At 36.1% G+C, this 16,842-nt stretch overlaps 2 protein-coding genes across 17 annotated transcripts in view; one reads left to right on the top strand and one right to left on the bottom strand.

Moving 5' to 3' along the window:
- Nucleotides 1-16,842, bottom strand: part of LGMN (legumain) — a 1,022,235-nt gene that overhangs the window by 818,858 nt on the left and 186,535 nt on the right. The window lies entirely within an intron of this gene.
- Nucleotides 1-16,842, top strand: part of UNC79 (unc-79 homolog, NALCN channel complex subunit) — a 277,488-nt gene that overhangs the window by 87,641 nt on the left and 173,005 nt on the right. For all 16 annotated transcript variants that reach the window (XM_050798992.1, XM_050798985.1, XM_050798983.1 and 13 more), the window contains 4 exons: nt 7,024-7,088; nt 11,808-11,896; nt 12,534-12,574; nt 15,914-15,942. In XM_050798992.1, the coding sequence (XP_050654949.1) occupies nt 7,024-7,088; nt 11,808-11,896; nt 12,534-12,574; nt 15,914-15,942 (224 nt within the window). The remainder of the gene's footprint in view (nt 1-7,023; nt 7,089-11,807; nt 11,897-12,533; nt 12,575-15,913; nt 15,943-16,842) is intronic.

The raw sequence follows: 16,842 nt of genomic DNA, 5'->3' as shown, positions 1-16,842 counted from the left end.
TGTACAGATCTTATATTTTGTTAAAGGTGCTTCTAAATATTTTATGATTTTATATGCTATTATAAATAGTGTTTAAAATTTTTAATATTCTACTTGTTTATTGGTATTCTACAAACACCCTGCAACCTTGCTAAATTCACTTATTAGTTTTTGTGGCTTTTTTGTAAGTTTCTTAAGATTTTCTGTATACCTGATTATGCTCTCTGCAAATATTTTTTTAATTTTCTTTCTAATTTGTATGCCTTTTTCCATCCTTCTTTCCTTCCCTCCTTCCCTCCTTCCCTCTCTCCTTCCCTCTCTCCATCCCTCCCTTCCTTCTTTCCTTCCTTCCTTTCTCTTTCTTTCTTTTTCTCCTCTTTTCCTTTTCTCTCTCTCTTCCCCTTGTTTCTTTTCTCCCTTTTTTCCTTTCTGTGCTTCTCTTTTTTTGCATTGCTTTATAACTCCACTTGAATAGAAGTGCTGACAGTGGAAGTCCTTGTTCTTTCTCCCCATCTTTGGGGAGACTATTTGGGCTTTCACCATTAAATTACTACGTTAACTGTAGGTTTTTCAAATATTTTTTTTTTTTTATACCAGATGGAGGAAATTATTCTCTGTTCTTAGTTTGCTCAGTTTTAATCATGAATGTCAATTTTAGTCAAATGCATTTTCTCTTTCTATTGAGATGATTATATGATTTCTTCCCTTCATTCTGTTAATATGGTAAATTACATTGATTTTCTTGGCAATGTTAAACCAATCTTGCATTCTTGGGATGAACTCATCTTGTCATGCTGTATTATATTGCTAGATTTAATTTTCTAAGTTAAGTGTTCAGGCTTCTACATTTATGAGACATATTGTTCTAGTTTTATTTAATTATGATGTCTTCATCTGGTTCCATTTACAGAGCAAAACTGACCTCATAAAATGAGTTGGCAAGTGTTTTTTTCCATATGGCCATATGGACTTGGGGATTCTTTGAGGGAAATGTTTTATGTTGTGAATGTAATTTTAATAGCTATGGGTTTTGGTTTTTTTTTTTACTTTTATTGAGTTGTAGTTTTAATTTGTGTCTTTTGAGGAATGTGAGCATCTCATCCAAGTTTTCAAATTTATTAGCTTGTCTGTAGGATCTGTAGTAATGTTCTACCTTTCATTCCTGACATTGGTAATTCATGAATTTTCAATTTTTTTTTTGTCCATCAGGATGCTGGGGCTTATCAATTTTTTGGGACATTTCAAAGAACCAGTTTTTGATTTTATTGATTTTACCTATTGATGTTCTGATTTTAATTTCATTGATTTCTGTTTCTATATTGTTTTCTTCCTCCTACTGAGTTTTGTTCTTTTTCTGTCTTCTTAAGGTACATGCATAAGCCTTTTATTTCAGATCTTTTATATTTTCTTATATAATAATTTTAAGCTATAAATTTCCATTTAATCATTGCTTTAGTTGCTTCCCAGAAATTCATTATGTATGTTATGCTTTTATTGTATTTCAGTACAGGATATTTTCTAAAGTTTCTTCTTTCATTCATGGATTGCTTAGAAGTGTGCTTTTTAATGTGCAAATATTTGTATTTTTTCAGATACTTTTGTTTTATTGGTTTCTAGTTTAATTCCACTGTGGCTAGAGAATATACTGTATGATGTTGCTCCATCTAAATTTTTGAGCCTTATTTTATGGACTGGAATACCTATCTTGATAAATGTTGCATGTGTACTTTAAAACAATGTATATTGCACAGTGGTTGAGTGGAGATTTCTAGCATTATAAATTAGGTTAAGTTGTTTGAGAGTATTTTCAAGTCTTATATATTTGCTGATTTTCTGTCTGCTTGTTTTATCAGTTACTGAGAGAGGATTATGGAAATTTATAACTTCAGTTATGCTTCTTTCAACTCGCTCACCTTACTAAGGGTACAAATATTTATGGTTTTTATGTTTTCTGGGTTAATTGACCCTTTCATCATTGTGAAATTGCCTTGGTTTTTCTGGTAATATTCTTTGTTCTGAAATCTATTTCTCTGATATTAATATAGACACTCCGGCTTTCTTTTAATTTCAATTACGGTATAACAATTATGCCATAATTGCATGGTATAACTTTTTCTGTTTACTTCTAGCTTATCTGAGTCTTTATATTTTAGATACGTTTTTCACAGGCAGCATATAATTGGGTCACAGGTTTTAAAAAACTTAAATCCTATTTGACAATCTTTGCCTTTTAGACCACTTACATTAATAAAATTATTGTTTAGACCATTGGCATTTAATGTAATTTCTGGTATGAATTGAAGCCTATCATGATACACTTGTATGACTGAAGCCTATCATGTTACAATTGTTTTATATTTGTCCCATCTGTTCCTTTTTTTTTCTTTTTGAAATCTTGCCTTTTTGGAATTATTTTTAGTGTTACATTTTATTTCTGTATTGTATTGTTAGATATACCACCTTTAAAAAATTGCTCTCGGGTTTATAATATGCACTTTTAACTTCACAATCTACCTCAAATTATACCAGTTTACATGTAATGTAAGACCTTTTGTATTTTAATTTTACCCCCATCCTTTTCGTTATTGTTACCGAACATCTTACTTCTATATATATTAGCCTCTATTCATTATTATTGTTTTTTGTTTTAAATAATCAACCATCTTTTAACAACATATTAATATGAGTAAAAAAGCCTTCTGTAGTTATTCAGCATACTTACCATGTCCAACACTCTTTATGCCTTTGTGTAAATTTGAGCTACTATCTGGTATCATTTTCCTTTAGCCCGAAAAACTTCCTTTAACATTTCTTGCAGTGGAGCTCAGCTGGAAATGAATTCTCTTATTTTGTGTTTGTCTTCAAATAGTCTTTATTTCATACTCATTTTTGAAGGATATTTTCACTGGGTATACAAGTCTAGGTTGACAGTTTTTTTTCTTTCAGCTTATTAAAGATGTCATTCCATTGTCTTCTGGCTTGCATTGTTTCTGACAAGAAATCAGCGATCATTCTTATCTTTGTTCCCCTGAAAGTAATGTGTCTTTTTTTCCCTCCTGGCTGCTTTTAAGATTTTCTCCTTATTGGTTTTCGTCAATTTGTTTATAATGAACTTTGGTGTGATTTTCTTTGCTTTTGTCTTGCCTAGGATTCATTGAGCTTCTTGAATTTGTGGGTTGTTTTCATCAGACTTGAAAATTTTCAGCCATTGTCTCTTCAAATATTTCCCCCTTTTATTTCTTTTGTGCTTTAAATCTCATGAACTTGGAGCAAATACTTGAAGCAATCGTAAAAATTTGGCTTTATACTAAGTAAAATGTATGTAAGGTAAAACTGCCTGAAATTTTCCCGCAGTTCACTGAATCTCTATTTTTCTTCCAGTATTTCAGTTTGGGTAGTTTTGCTATGTCTCCTAATTCACTGATCTTTTCTTCTGCATTGTCTATTCTTCTATTAAGCCCATTTGGTGAGTTTTTCAAGTTGTATTTCTGATTTTTAAAGTCACATTTAATTTTTAAATTATATCTCCCATCTCTATCCTCATTATGCCTATCTTCATGCTTTCCTTTGCCTATGTTTATGATAACTATTTTAAAGTTCTTCTTTGCCAAATACTTCATCTCTGCAATTTCCAGGTTTGTTTCTGCTGATCTGTTTTCCCCCTGGTTATGAGTGACATTTTGCCTCCTTTTCAAATATCAAATAATTTTGACTGGATGCTGGATTTCATGATTGTTGCATTATTGAGTGTCTGAATTTTGTTGTCTTCCATTATAGTATGTTGAAGTTTGTTTTGGCAATCAAGTTACTTGTGGATTAGTCTGACCATTTCAAGGGTTATTCTTAGGTTTTGTTAGAGTGAGCCCAGAATAACTTTTTCTCTAATATTAGTTTAGCCCTATTACGAAGATACGGCCCTCCTAAAGTTTCTATGATTGCTCCAAGTATTTAGTGATTTCCCTCTACTCTGACTGGTTGGAACTTGAACATCTTCCAGCCATGTACAAGCTCTAGGAATTGTTTAGCTCACAGAAGCCTCACAGTTTTTCTCTATCCAGCCTCAGGCAGTTTTACCTTACATACATTTTACTTAGTGTAAAGCCAAAGACTCAAAAGGACTCCTATTTAGATTTCTGGATCTCTTTCTTTGCATAGTTCCCTCTTCCTTCATACTCCAGGTGGCAAATTTCAGCCACCTGGCCTCTCTAAACTCCAGTTTTTGTCTCAACTAAAAAAGACCTTATTACTCTGCTTATCTTTCCCCTTCTAGGGCCAAGGTCTGGAAATTACTATCAGGAAGAAAGCCAGGGTGATTGTGGGGCTTACTGCATTCTCTTCTCTCAAGGATCACTGTCCTGCACTACTTGGAGTCCAGTTTCTGAAAATAGTGTTTCAAATATGTATTTTTTAGTTTTCTAGTTGTTCATGGTGGGAAGGCAGATCTAATGCCAATTTTTGTATCATAGTTGAAAGGATAATTCTTGTCTGCTGTGTTTTTATGCTATGTTTTTTGTTATTATTTTCAAATGGTGATCTATTATGACTATATTTCCCACAAGATAAGGTATGCTGATTGTCCTTATATCAAAATCAATTGTAGTGCTTTCCCCAGTTAGAAATACCTGTGTTCTATCCTCAAACATGTTGATTCAGAATATCTAATGTGGGTTCCAGACATTATATATATATATATATATATATATTTTTTTTTTTTTTTTTTTGAGACGGAGTCTCGCTCTGTCGCCCAGGCTGGAGTGCAGTGGCCAGATCTCAGCTCACTGCAAGCTCCGCCTCCCGGGTTCACGCCATTGTCCTGCCTCAGCCTCCCGAGTAGCTGGGACTACAGGCGCCCGCCACCTCGCCCGGCTAGTTTTTTTGTATTTTGTAGTAGAGACGGGGTTTCACCGTGTTAGCCAGGATGGTCTCCATCTCCTGACCTCGTGATCCGCCTGTCTCGGCCTCCCAAAGTGCTGGGATTACAGGCTTGAGCCACCGCACCCGGCCCAGACATTATATTTTTAAAATCTTGACAGCTGATTTTTGATACATAGCAAAACTTAAGATCACTGTTCTAGTAAGCTTAAATCCAATGTGGCTTTTATGAACTTAAATTGATTATCCTACAACCTGTTCTTAACACAGCAACACTCAGTAAAAATGGAATGCAAAATTAAAGCAGATCTCCTCCTGGATATCTCCATTATCCACAAAAAGGCATTTATTTCTGGCAGAATAGAAGTCTTTAGAGCCCTAAGTACTGTGGCTGGTGCACACTTCAATTTGTTTTGCCTGTGCCATAGCAGTTGTTATATGTTTTGAGTATTAATTCTGTCCATAAGTGTCATGAACTTCTGTAAAGCAATCTGCAAACATTCTCATAATACACTGATTTGGAGATGGTTAGCAGATTTTATCTTGTGTGCCAATTTTGTTTTGATTGGTGGTGACTTGTTGGAGCACAGTGATAAGAAGGATCCTAAGGCCAGTTCTGGACTCAGCAGGAAGGAATGCTGTAATGGATTGGTGATGTCTGTCATGAGTTTGGGATCAGAATAATGCAGCACATGTTCCATATTTTTGCAATTCATGTCCTGGTTAAAGGCAGCCTTTTCTTCTATGTTTCTCTAATTGTACAAGAAAACTTGCTGCAACTCTTTATATTCAACTTGACTTTACCATATATGGGAAACTAATCTCATAGTTATGAAGCGCCTATACCCAAATTATTTCTTCATCAATCTGTTCATGTACTCATTAATTTCTTCTTTGTTACTCTCTAAAAATATGATCAGAATGATACTATCTTATTATAGTAGTGGTCTCTGGTCTGTATTTCTTATCTTCTTTTCAAATAAATAGACCTGTTGTATATTTTAAAATGTCATTGGTTCTGGTAACTATATTTCCCTGAATCCTCGACTAGACACATAATCTTATACATGGCCTAACAATGATATAGAAAGTTTGAAGCTAGGATGCTCCTAGGTAGAAAATTTTCTAAAATGTTTGGAACATAAATTCGCTTGGATCATTAATAATATACATTTTTGAATTATAATTGAATATGCAACTAAGACTATCTTCTCATCTGCAAATTCCCACATATTAAGATTAGGCCAACATCGTCCTATGAGTTTAAAATATGGCACTTTAGAAAAATGTCCTACTTTCAATCATATAAACCCCTTACATGTTTTTAATGATGGAATATTGTTAGCTAAGTGTTTTGGGCTACAGAATCATCCAGATGATAACTACTGGTTGTGATTCTCAATCTGACTTATTATAGGTAACTTGGTTCTTTTCCTCATTCTGTGTGTCTACTGAGCTTAGGAGCTGGGTATTAGCAGACTAGCAGAAGTTTAATTGGGTATTAGCAGACTAGCAGAAGTTTAGTAGGTGGGCCACGTGTAAGAGAGAGATGTATTTCATTTGGGCAAGAAACTCATCTTTCCAGTCTCCATGTTTGATGGGAATGGCATAGGAAATGGAATGGTAGAGAATGCCTTACTATTCATGTCAGTTGTTATCAATTTAAAATGCTTCCTGGTGCCAACAATCTAGGATGTTTAGCATAATATACTCTCATGGAAAGAGCAGAATGTCAAGCACCAAGAGATATAGGTTCTAGTCCTAGCTTATCATTCACTAACTCTGTGACCATATCAAACTACTTAACCTTGCTAACTTTAATTTATTCTTATACGAAATGAGATTAATAATCTGCTGTACTTACCCTACAGAGTTGTTGGAGGATCAAGTGAAACTATGGTTGTAAAAACCTTTGAAAACTTATTAATGGAATACCATTGTGGTACTGTACATGCCATCTTATATTGGCTTATCTCTTATCCTAGGAAAATGGACGGAATTGTGTATCTTTGCTTGTCTTTTAAATTTTTTACAGATTAAAAAGGTGATTCTGCTAGGAAGCTTTCTGATGATGGTTCTATTTAGAAAAAAGAAAATAGTAAAGTATCTGTTTTTACTAGGGCATGAATAATTTCACTGAGAAGTATTCATCAGTTGTGCTTTACTTTACAGCTTGGAATCCCATCCACTGCCAGCACATTGAATGCCACAATGCAATTAACAAACCAGCTGTGAAGGTACTGTTTTATTAGACCTGGTGCCATACTGTATTGTCAGTGGTCAAATTGCTGAATGAAGTGGACTAGATTGCATCCTTCTCTGTAAAGCAGAGGCGTGTGGTGTGTGGTAATTCCAAGTACCTCCATATTCAATCTGATTGTACTTTGGCAGACTGGTCAAGAGAGAGCAATGAATGGTGTTGTCTGCAGTTTTGGCTATGCGTTCATAGCCAAGTGCTATGTAGCACTGAGCTAATTATTTATCAGAAGGATCCTAGTAAAATGCTTACATGTCCTTAACTGGTTTCTATTTCAGCTAATGAACTCAGGGAAATGTATTTTCTCTCTGTTTTCATGTGTATGCTACAAATCATGCGTGCTTATGCAAATTCAGGAGTAGTAGGACAAAAAGATAAAATCATTCAGTTTTAGCTTATATTACAAATATGACTTAACTGAAATGACTGAAAGGTGTCTGGACAGCATAGACATGGAAAGTTACATTAAAAGTAGGGAAACAGTGGCTTACAGAGTCAAGTCATTTTCCTAAGGTTGCCAGTTAGCATCAGAACTGGAGACAGGACCAGGTACCTGATCTCCTAACCTTATTGTCCTTCTACCACACCAAATTGGTTCTGTCCTATTATAATCCTGAATCTTGAAAGTTGAATGTGAAGACAAATAGTCATACCTTTTAACAAAATTATTTATGATATATTTATTGGATACAAAGTATTTGGCTGGATGGACCTGTGTCTGGATTTGCAAGGTATAATTTTTATATTATTAGGGGTAGGAGTAACCTGAAGTTATCAGAGTTCACGGTTACTTTGGAGAACCAGGTGTCTTGCGGGTTTGCTTCTTTTGTTTTATAGATAGCCTGTAGAAAACCATATACTAATAGAAAACTAACGCCATCACTTTATAGAAACAAAGTAGGAAAGGTGAAATGAGATCCAATAAAAATAAAAGAAACCAAAAATGTGTTTCATGAACCAAAACTGGCAGAGGAGTGCCAATAATAACATTGTCATCTAGATACATTATACTAACAAAGGATGGCCTTGTATTATTATTTTTAATCTCTGCTTTTGTTGAAGGCAAATTGAATGGGTTGATATTAAGAGCAGGTAATTGGCTGGGCGTGGTGGCTCAAGCCTGTAATCCTAGCACTTTCGGAGGCCAGGGCGGGCAGATTGCCTGAGGTCAGGAGTTCAAGCCCAGTCTAGCCAACATGGTGAAATCCCGTCTCTACTAAAAGTACAATAAAAAGTAGCCAGGTGTGGTGATGTGTGCCTGTAATCTCAGCTACTTGGGAGGCTGAGGGAGAGGAATTGCTTAAACCGGGGAGGTGGAGGTTGCAGTGAGCCATGATCACGCCACTGTACTACAGCCTGGGCAACAGAGTGAGACTGTGTCACACACCCCCCCAAAAAAGAAGCAGGTAATGATAACCCACACAACGGAAGTGTAGGCGCCTCCCATTCTATGGTATGTACCCCACTGTTGACCTTCAATAGACATTTGGGGTTCAGAGGTACTCTTCTTTGGAGGATATTTTGAGCTACTCACATGTGAATTCATAGTTTATTCATAGAGTTCAGCTCGATTTTTCACAATGATGAGACTTTCATGTTTCCTTCTTCTTATCCTTTTCTTCCTCCTGCCTAAGTTATATAGCTCCTTCTTTTGGGTCACCCAGACATCAACAGGAAGGGGATCCTTTCTGTCTCGTTTCTGCAGTTATTTTTCATTGATTTTATGTCAGACTGCATTCTCAGGAGTCCTCTGATATCCTGGTTAGTAATGCTTTCTGGCCTCCTACTTACTGAAAGCATTATGAATTAGATTTTCTCCTTCTTTTCTAGGCAAACAGCCCAGTCCATTCCACTGGGTTGGCCTCACTTTTCTCCCTGAAGCGAGTCAGCCAGGATAGGTCAAACCATCCACTTTCTGTCATTTTATAAAAATAGAGGCGAAATTCACATAATATACAATGAACTATTTTAAAGTGAATAATTCAGTGGCATTTAGTGTATTTACAATGTTTGCCAACACCACCTCTTTCTAGTTCCAAGACATTTTTGTATCCCCCCAGTCTTACTTTCTGAACTCCAGTTTCCTTAAAGACCCTCCTTTTCTATTTTCATTCTACACTTTGCAGAAAGATAGCATTCTTGTTAAGTCTTCCTGTGCTGGGGCCATTTTTGCACTACAATAGGTCTGGCTCAGTATTGCTCTTCCTTTACAACGTGAGTACACCCAATCTACATCATCACCACATGACATGCAAATCAAGGGTATCCAACATCCAAATGCTTACAAAATAATGTTAAGCATAAAGTTAGGAAATTTTATAGTATGATGTTTAAAAGTTTAAAAAAGTTTAAAAGTTACATATATTCATAGTGAAAAACAATCGGTAATACTTATCAGAATGTTACTATGGATTACATCAAGATGGAGGGTTAATGTGTTAACTGAATTTTCTTGTTTCCCTTTCTCGGTTTTCCAAAGCCTCTACATTGGGCATATGTCATATTTATAAACAAAAAACCCCCCAGTTATTAATGTGACACACAGATATGAACACATTAGTGTGGATGTAAACCAACCTGTTCAGAGTAGAACAAAACTCACTAGACCAACTACAGATCTGATGGGTCATGTTAAGTAAGTTATTTAGGAAATCAGAGGTTGACTAGCTAATCTCTAATGATTATTTACAGTTTTAGCATCCCAGGAGCTTCTCTTTTTGAGTGGAATGAAAAAGTATCTTTACCTGGGAGAGGTATCAATGACTCACTAAAAAAGAGGGTAGAATAACTTATATAATACTTAAGAGGAGCTCCACATGGAGGGCATGGGAAAGATTTGGGGAAAATTGATTAATCCTCACTAAAAGCCTAATATCTCTGTGATAGTAAGCTGTAATGCTAAGCAAGAATGATTTACCAAATAGAAAAGTATTATCTTTGTAATAGGCCGCAAAAATTACTTTTTAGGCAAAAGTCAAGAGTTGTAATAGAATTAAATATGAAAATATGTTGGAACTTAAAGTTTATATCATACTCTGCTTTTGGTTTTACTTGGTTCTACTTGAAGTCCACTTTATGAAATACTTTGGAGCCCAGATAATTATCTAAGGCAGGTTCTGGCAAACGATGGCTCAGACCTAAATCTGGCCTGCTGCCAGTTTTTGTAAATAAAGTTTTGTTAGAACACAGCTATGTTAATTTTCTTACATATTGTCTATGGCTGCTTTCATGCTCCAACAGCAGAATTGAGTAGTTGTGACAGAGACTGTGGCCCACAAAGCCTAAAATATTTACAAAAAAAGTTTGCCAATCTCTGATTTAACACACCCCCAAGTAGTTACTCATTACATCTAAAGAAGCATGAAACTTATATGAGGAAAATTCTCACTCTGAGCCTTTGTCATCAATATATAGTATACAAATGTTGATGGTAAATTGAGCAATTCTAACTAGATTCCTCAATCATTGAAATGTCCGAGTTTTCACTTTGAATTACAGACTGTTTGGGTTATAAGCTTGGATGATTTCCCCCCTTCAAATTTGTGAGAACAACTAAGAAAAGAGTGTAGTTCCAGAAAAATTTGTGTATTAGGCATCTTAACTGCTGAATCAGCTAGCTCATGAGTTGATTATTTTTTCGAGGGTAGGAACAGAATTCAAAAATGGCTTTGGTAAATTATAGAAATTTAAACTCATGCAAAGTACAAAATGCAGTTAGTTATCTAGATTTTTTGTTCATTTGACTTAAAAGATCCAGATATTGAAATATTCTGATGATCAACTGTGAAATTAACACTTTGCATCTCTGTGCTTAGGCTAGTGAAACCCAGCCGTATCAACCAGTCCTAGCAAGGGCAAACAAATTATAGGTCACGTGTAGGAAATAAAAAACCACACTTGAAAAAGAAAAGTTGGGCCGGGCGCGGTGGCTCAAGCCTGTAATCCCAGCACTTTGGGAGGCCAAGGCGGGCGGATCACGAGGTCAGGAGATCGAGACCATCCTGGCTAACACGGTGAAACCCTGTCTCTACTAAACCCGGGAGGCGGAGCTTGCAGTGAGCTGAGATCTGGCCACTGCGCTCCAGCCTGGGCGATAGAGTGAGACTCCGTCTCAAAAAAAAAAAAAAAAAGAAAAAAGAAAAAGAAAAGTTGGATGATTGATACAGAACTAAGATTCCAGAGTAAGAGAAGTGAACCACTCAATGTTAGATTTAATGCCACCTTTTTTGAATGAGGTATACCTTAAGAAGCAAAATTCTCTACCACTAGCATTTTAGTATCAGTTATGATTCTGAAATCTTAATAATATATTTTCCTTTTCCTAATGAGAGACTACTGTTGTTTACCACTTTACAGAAGGAATTAGAGTGAGTAATATACTGCCAATTTGAGCAGCAATTGAACAAGATGATTATTTTGGTTCTTTGTGGAATGAGAGTGAATTTCTCGACACTATTTATTACTTGAATTGCAAGTAACAGGAGACATGAAAAACCACAGCAGCCACATTTAAATCCTCAGGGTGGACTCATCAGCTAGTGCAGGGAGAAACATTTATTGGTAAAAAGGGTTTTACTAAAAATATTTATTCCACCTTGCTTTTGGAAAATCTGTCATTATTGAAGCATTTGTGTTAAGAATCTAGGGAATGTGATACCCAGGAACGGGAGAGTTCATTCTGTCTTTTTATGTGTTTCAGATGTGTATAGACCCTTCCCTGTCAGTAGCATTGGGTGATAAACCACCCCCGTTGTATCTCTGTGAAGAATGCAGCGAGAGGATTGCAGGGTAGGTATAAGAGTTCTTAAAGAAAAAGAAATAGAGCAATAATGAGAAGATAAAAATCATTTGGACTTAAATTAGTTACATTACTAAAGTTTCTCACTAGCCTCTCTGATTTTTAAAGGTTAATTATTCTGATATTTAACATATAGCAATCTTTCATTGGGAACATTACAGCTTTGAAAAGTTGCAATATTTCTCTCCGTGCGACATGAGAAGAAGGCAATTCCACTTAATAAATCAGCTGCAATTTTGGAGTAACCCTGTTAAAAAGGCCACAGAGAAAAACAGATGTAAAAGAAAACTGTGGTTTCCAAACATGACATATAAATTATATGGATTCTTTTTGCTTGTTTGTTTCACAGAATCACACTCAGCTTTGTACAGATCATGCAGTATTTTGGTTGGCTTAATTAGCATCTGGAAAGTATCATTTAAAGATAACTGAATATGATGAAGTGCCTATAATTTATAATTTAGCTGGAATGCATTAGACATTTTAAGAGTTTATTATGATGGTGCTCTTAATTATACTTCCTTTCTATTAAAAGCCTTTCAGCAATAGTGTGCAGCTTATAAACATTCATGTGGAAGGAGAATATTTCAATGAAGCTCAAAAATGAATTTTGTTTTTTTTCAATAGGGACCACAGTGAGTGGCTGATTGATGTTCTTCTGCCGCAAGGTACGGTTTACTTAGGAAAGGATGAATAATGAGTAATCATGACTAATGACATAGTTGCTTTATCTCCTTTTGTACTATTTTATTTTACAAAGACAGTCGCCAAAGTATTGTATTCTATGAATATTCATTGATATGAGGCATAATATCAATGCCTTGCTTATAATGTACCCACACATTTAATAATGAGGGAAGTAGTATCATCCCTACCAGAATTAAGGGTAGATATTGGAATTAGAATTCCGTAAGACTAAAGCCCTGCCAAATTATGTCTTCAGGGATTTTCTGTATCTGTAACAGGTGTTGTCAGTAATAAGATGCTGCGCCGGGTCTGATTAAGGAGAAGAAAAAGAATAAGGAACACCACCTGGGAGAGAGATGAATCATTGGCCTTTTCCCTGCTACTATTACTAGTACTGTGTCGTCGGGGAGAAATCATTGAATTTCTCTGAGACTCAGTTTCCTCATCAGTAAAATGGGGATAAAGTATATCTAACCCATCTCAATGGAAAGACAAGATTTTAAGGCTTCTTGTAGTTTGTTGGAGTGCTCAAAGCTATGCCCTATAAGTTGGTAGGTCCCAGACAGAGCATTTCTCCACATATGGGAGAAGCAGCTCTTCCAGCCATGTCACTGGAGGCTAAAGTGACAAGGGAAAGTACTGACAAACACAGAGGAAAGATGAAAGGTGGAAAATTGCTGCGGGCATACTAAGTTTAAGTAGAGATGGGGCACAGGAAGAACTCGATGGTATATGACTTCAGATGTAGAAAATAAATGGATTCCCATCCTGGCTAACACGGTGAAACCCCGTCTCTACTAAAAATATGAAAAATTAGCCAGGCATGGTGGCACCTGCCTGTAATCCCAGCTACTCAGGAGACTGAGGCAGGAGAATCACTTGAACCTGGGAGGCAGAGGTTGCAGTGAGCCGAGATTGCACCACTGCACTCCAGCCTGGGCGACAGAGTGAGACTCTGTCTCAAAAAAAAAAAAAAAAAAAAAGAAGGAACCATGAAAGTCTCATCATTGTGAAAAATCAAGCTGCACTCCTTGAATAAACAATGAATTCACATGTGAGTAGCTCAAAATATCCTCACTCCATTGGATTCTTGGGGGAAAAAAAAAAAGAAAAGAAAAGGATTCATGTGAAAGGCTCATTTGAAAGGAAAACCTTACGCAAACTAAATTCTAAGAACTTTTTTTTAAAATTGAAGGCCTTTGCTTGATAATTACACTTTTCGTAGTCTTACTTTTCATATTAGATTATTTATATTAGATTCTCAACCTTAAGGGAGAAATTAATTTAGTGCTCCCCTCTGTAAAATGGAGCAATAATGTCAGCCTCTATATTCTTCAAAGGTACATTTTGAAAATTTACATAAAAATGTCTGTAGGTCAGGTGCAGTGGCTCATGCCTGTAATCCCAGTACTTTGGGAAGTAGAGGCAGGCTGATGGCTTGAGCCTAGGAGTTTGAGACTGGCCTGGAAAACATGGTGAAACTGTCTCTACTAAAAATACAAAAAAACATACAAAATATTTCGGAGGGCGGGAGAGAAAAAGCAATTTAGCCAGGCATAGTGGCATGTGCCTTTAGTCCCAGCTACTTGAGAGGCTGATGTGGGAGGATCATTTGAGCCCAGGAAGTTGAGGCTGCAGCCGTGATCATGCCACTGCACTCCAGCCTGGGCGACAGAGAAAGACCTTGTCTTAAAAAAAAAAAAACACCACCACCACCAAAAAAACCTGTAAAAAGATTTGGGCTTATATGGGTAAATGTAACTTTTTTTCCTTTAAATTAGGCTTCTTAATTAGTGATCATCCACTGCTCTGAGGTAAAAGCCATAGTCAAGTTATAAAATATAAGTTATAAAATCCTTTTTAAATATGTCGCTGAGCAGTGATATTCATCTTTAGAGGAAAATTGGCAATAACTTTTCATTATTTATCTAGACATGTGACTCTAACCTCAGATGCTTCAAGATAAACTCTGGGATATCAAACTGTCAAATAACCATTAATTATACAAAACTAGTTTTTAAAAGTGAGTTGTAAATTTTATTGCTTTTTCATCCACTAGTTTAAGATTACCAGACAGGGTTTGGGAGACATTTGCCTTTGATCTTTTAAATAAATTGTAACATAGACTATACTATAAATAAGGTGTTAGTTCATTTTTTGAGTACATACTATTTCGGAGAACATATTAACCGATTCTTGGAAGATTTATTTTCAAATGCTCTCCAGCATCGGTTTTCATGGAAATAATTGATGTGCCCACTAAAAAGAATTCTTATCCATTTATCAAAGTCAATCCCATATGTAGACAGTAGTTTGACAGTCCTGTTCCAACTGGTCTACCCGTGGGATTGAAAATTGCTTTCTCTTAACCCTACAGCTGGTTTTACATGCGCATGTTAAGAATGATATAAATTGATAATTAAAATCTAAGTAGGTCAAGTTAGTAATTTTTTCTACTGTTTTAATATTGCAAATAATCCCATGGTGATGCTGTAAATATATCATATCAACCCAGTGTCATAGTGTAATGGAAAGAACAGTAAATGGGGAATTTGGAGACTTTAACTCAAGGTCTGCCCCTAGCATTGATAGCTTGTGTGACCTTGAAGAATTTAACCACAGTGGTTCTCAGTTTTGTCCTCTGTAAAATGGGGAAATAAGATTAAAGTTGTTTGGCTTTAACAAGATTTGATTTCCAAGTCATGTCTGAAAAGATTAAATTACTTGTAAGAGTAGCAGCATGCAGGTGTTCTTAACCTCACTAAACACACACCGCTAGATGAAAAGAGATCTATTTCATGCTTTCTGAGGAAACTAGAAGCTAATAAAAGTAGATGATAATTTATGAGACAAGCGAAAAGCTGTTTGGGCCAAGTCCAGAGGTCGTGTTACTAAGATTTAAAAAATTCCCCCTCCATGGCCGCCCTTATTTAAAATGGGCTCTAGACCCGGCATGGTGGCTCACACCTGTAATCCTAGCCTTTTGGGAGGGAGGTCAAGGCAGGAGGGTCGCTTGTGGCCAGGAGTTCAAGAACAGCCTGAGAAACATAGTAAGACTCCATGTCTAAAAAAAAAAAAAAAAAAAAAAAAATCAGCTAGACATGGAGAGCCACCCCTGTTGTCCTAGCTGCTTAGAAGGCTGAGTCAGGAGGATCACTTGAGCCAAAGAGTTCAAGAGGCTGTGGTGGGCTATTATGGGGCCATTGCACTCCAGCCTGAGTGACAGAGGGAGACCCTGTCTCAAAAAATAAATTAATTAATTAAATAAAAATTAGAGGGGCTCTTTCTTTGTTGATATTTTGTGTGCCTTCCCCTTACAGCTGAAATATCTGCTATATGTCAGAAAAAGGTAAGAGCAAACCATTTGTGTTGTTGGGGCATGATTTATTGTATTTGTATGTAAATTCATTTATTGACCTCTGCCTTATTTCTGCACCATGGTTTCCAGTATGTGCATGCCATTGTGTTTGTGGAGGGGGAAAGGAAATAATTTAGCATGCAAGATTGCCACATCCAAAGGGTCTCTATTTCCATTTCTGCTTTTGCTCACCCATCTTATGCACAATGTTTTTGTTCAGTAATTTGCAATAAAAGCCTATGTATAATTCTGGGATAGGAGTCTAATTAGAAAAAGGTTTGAATTATACTGCAATTTACGGTACTTAACTTTAGTTAAGGATATATCTTGTATGCTAGAAATCTCGATTGTTTTGAAGTGGAGTGCAAATAGTCCAATTTGTATGTGTGAAAAACATACCCAGACTGACTGTATATGGACAGTATTTATTTATGTGTAAGTTGAACAATATATGTAGCTAACGATTCTTCCTTTAATATTTCCTTTAGTTTTTTTAATAATAGTTTCTCTAAACCATCTCCATCTTCTCTTCTTGTTTTAATAATCGAAAAGCGTGAGAGGAGGCAGTATGATGTCATAAAAAAGAACTTTTGACTAGTTGGTTGAGATTCTTGGACTCAGGCTGGTTCTGTTCCCTCCTACCTATGTGGACCTTGCACACGTCATTTAAACTTTTTGGGATGTTGTGAGTAGGTATATTGGAGGGCTGTCTCTGTTATCTATGGATGCATAGCAAATCATCTGAAAACACAGTGTCTCCTATGGCAACCAGTTATTTAATCACAGTTCTGTGGACTGGCAATTTGTCCTATGCTCAGCTCAGCTAAGAGTTCTTTTGATAAATTACTCTAGGCTTACTCATGTATTTGCAGTCAGTTGGTGGCTAAGCTG

The sequence above is a fragment of the Macaca thibetana genome, chromosome 7, assembly GCF_024542745.1.
Source record: "Macaca thibetana thibetana isolate TM-01 chromosome 7, ASM2454274v1, whole genome shotgun sequence".
NCBI classification, from domain to species: domain Eukaryota; kingdom Metazoa; phylum Chordata; class Mammalia; order Primates; family Cercopithecidae; genus Macaca; species Macaca thibetana.
Note: the sequence above shows the minus strand (reverse complement) of the source record. Positions and strands in the feature narration are given on the sequence as shown.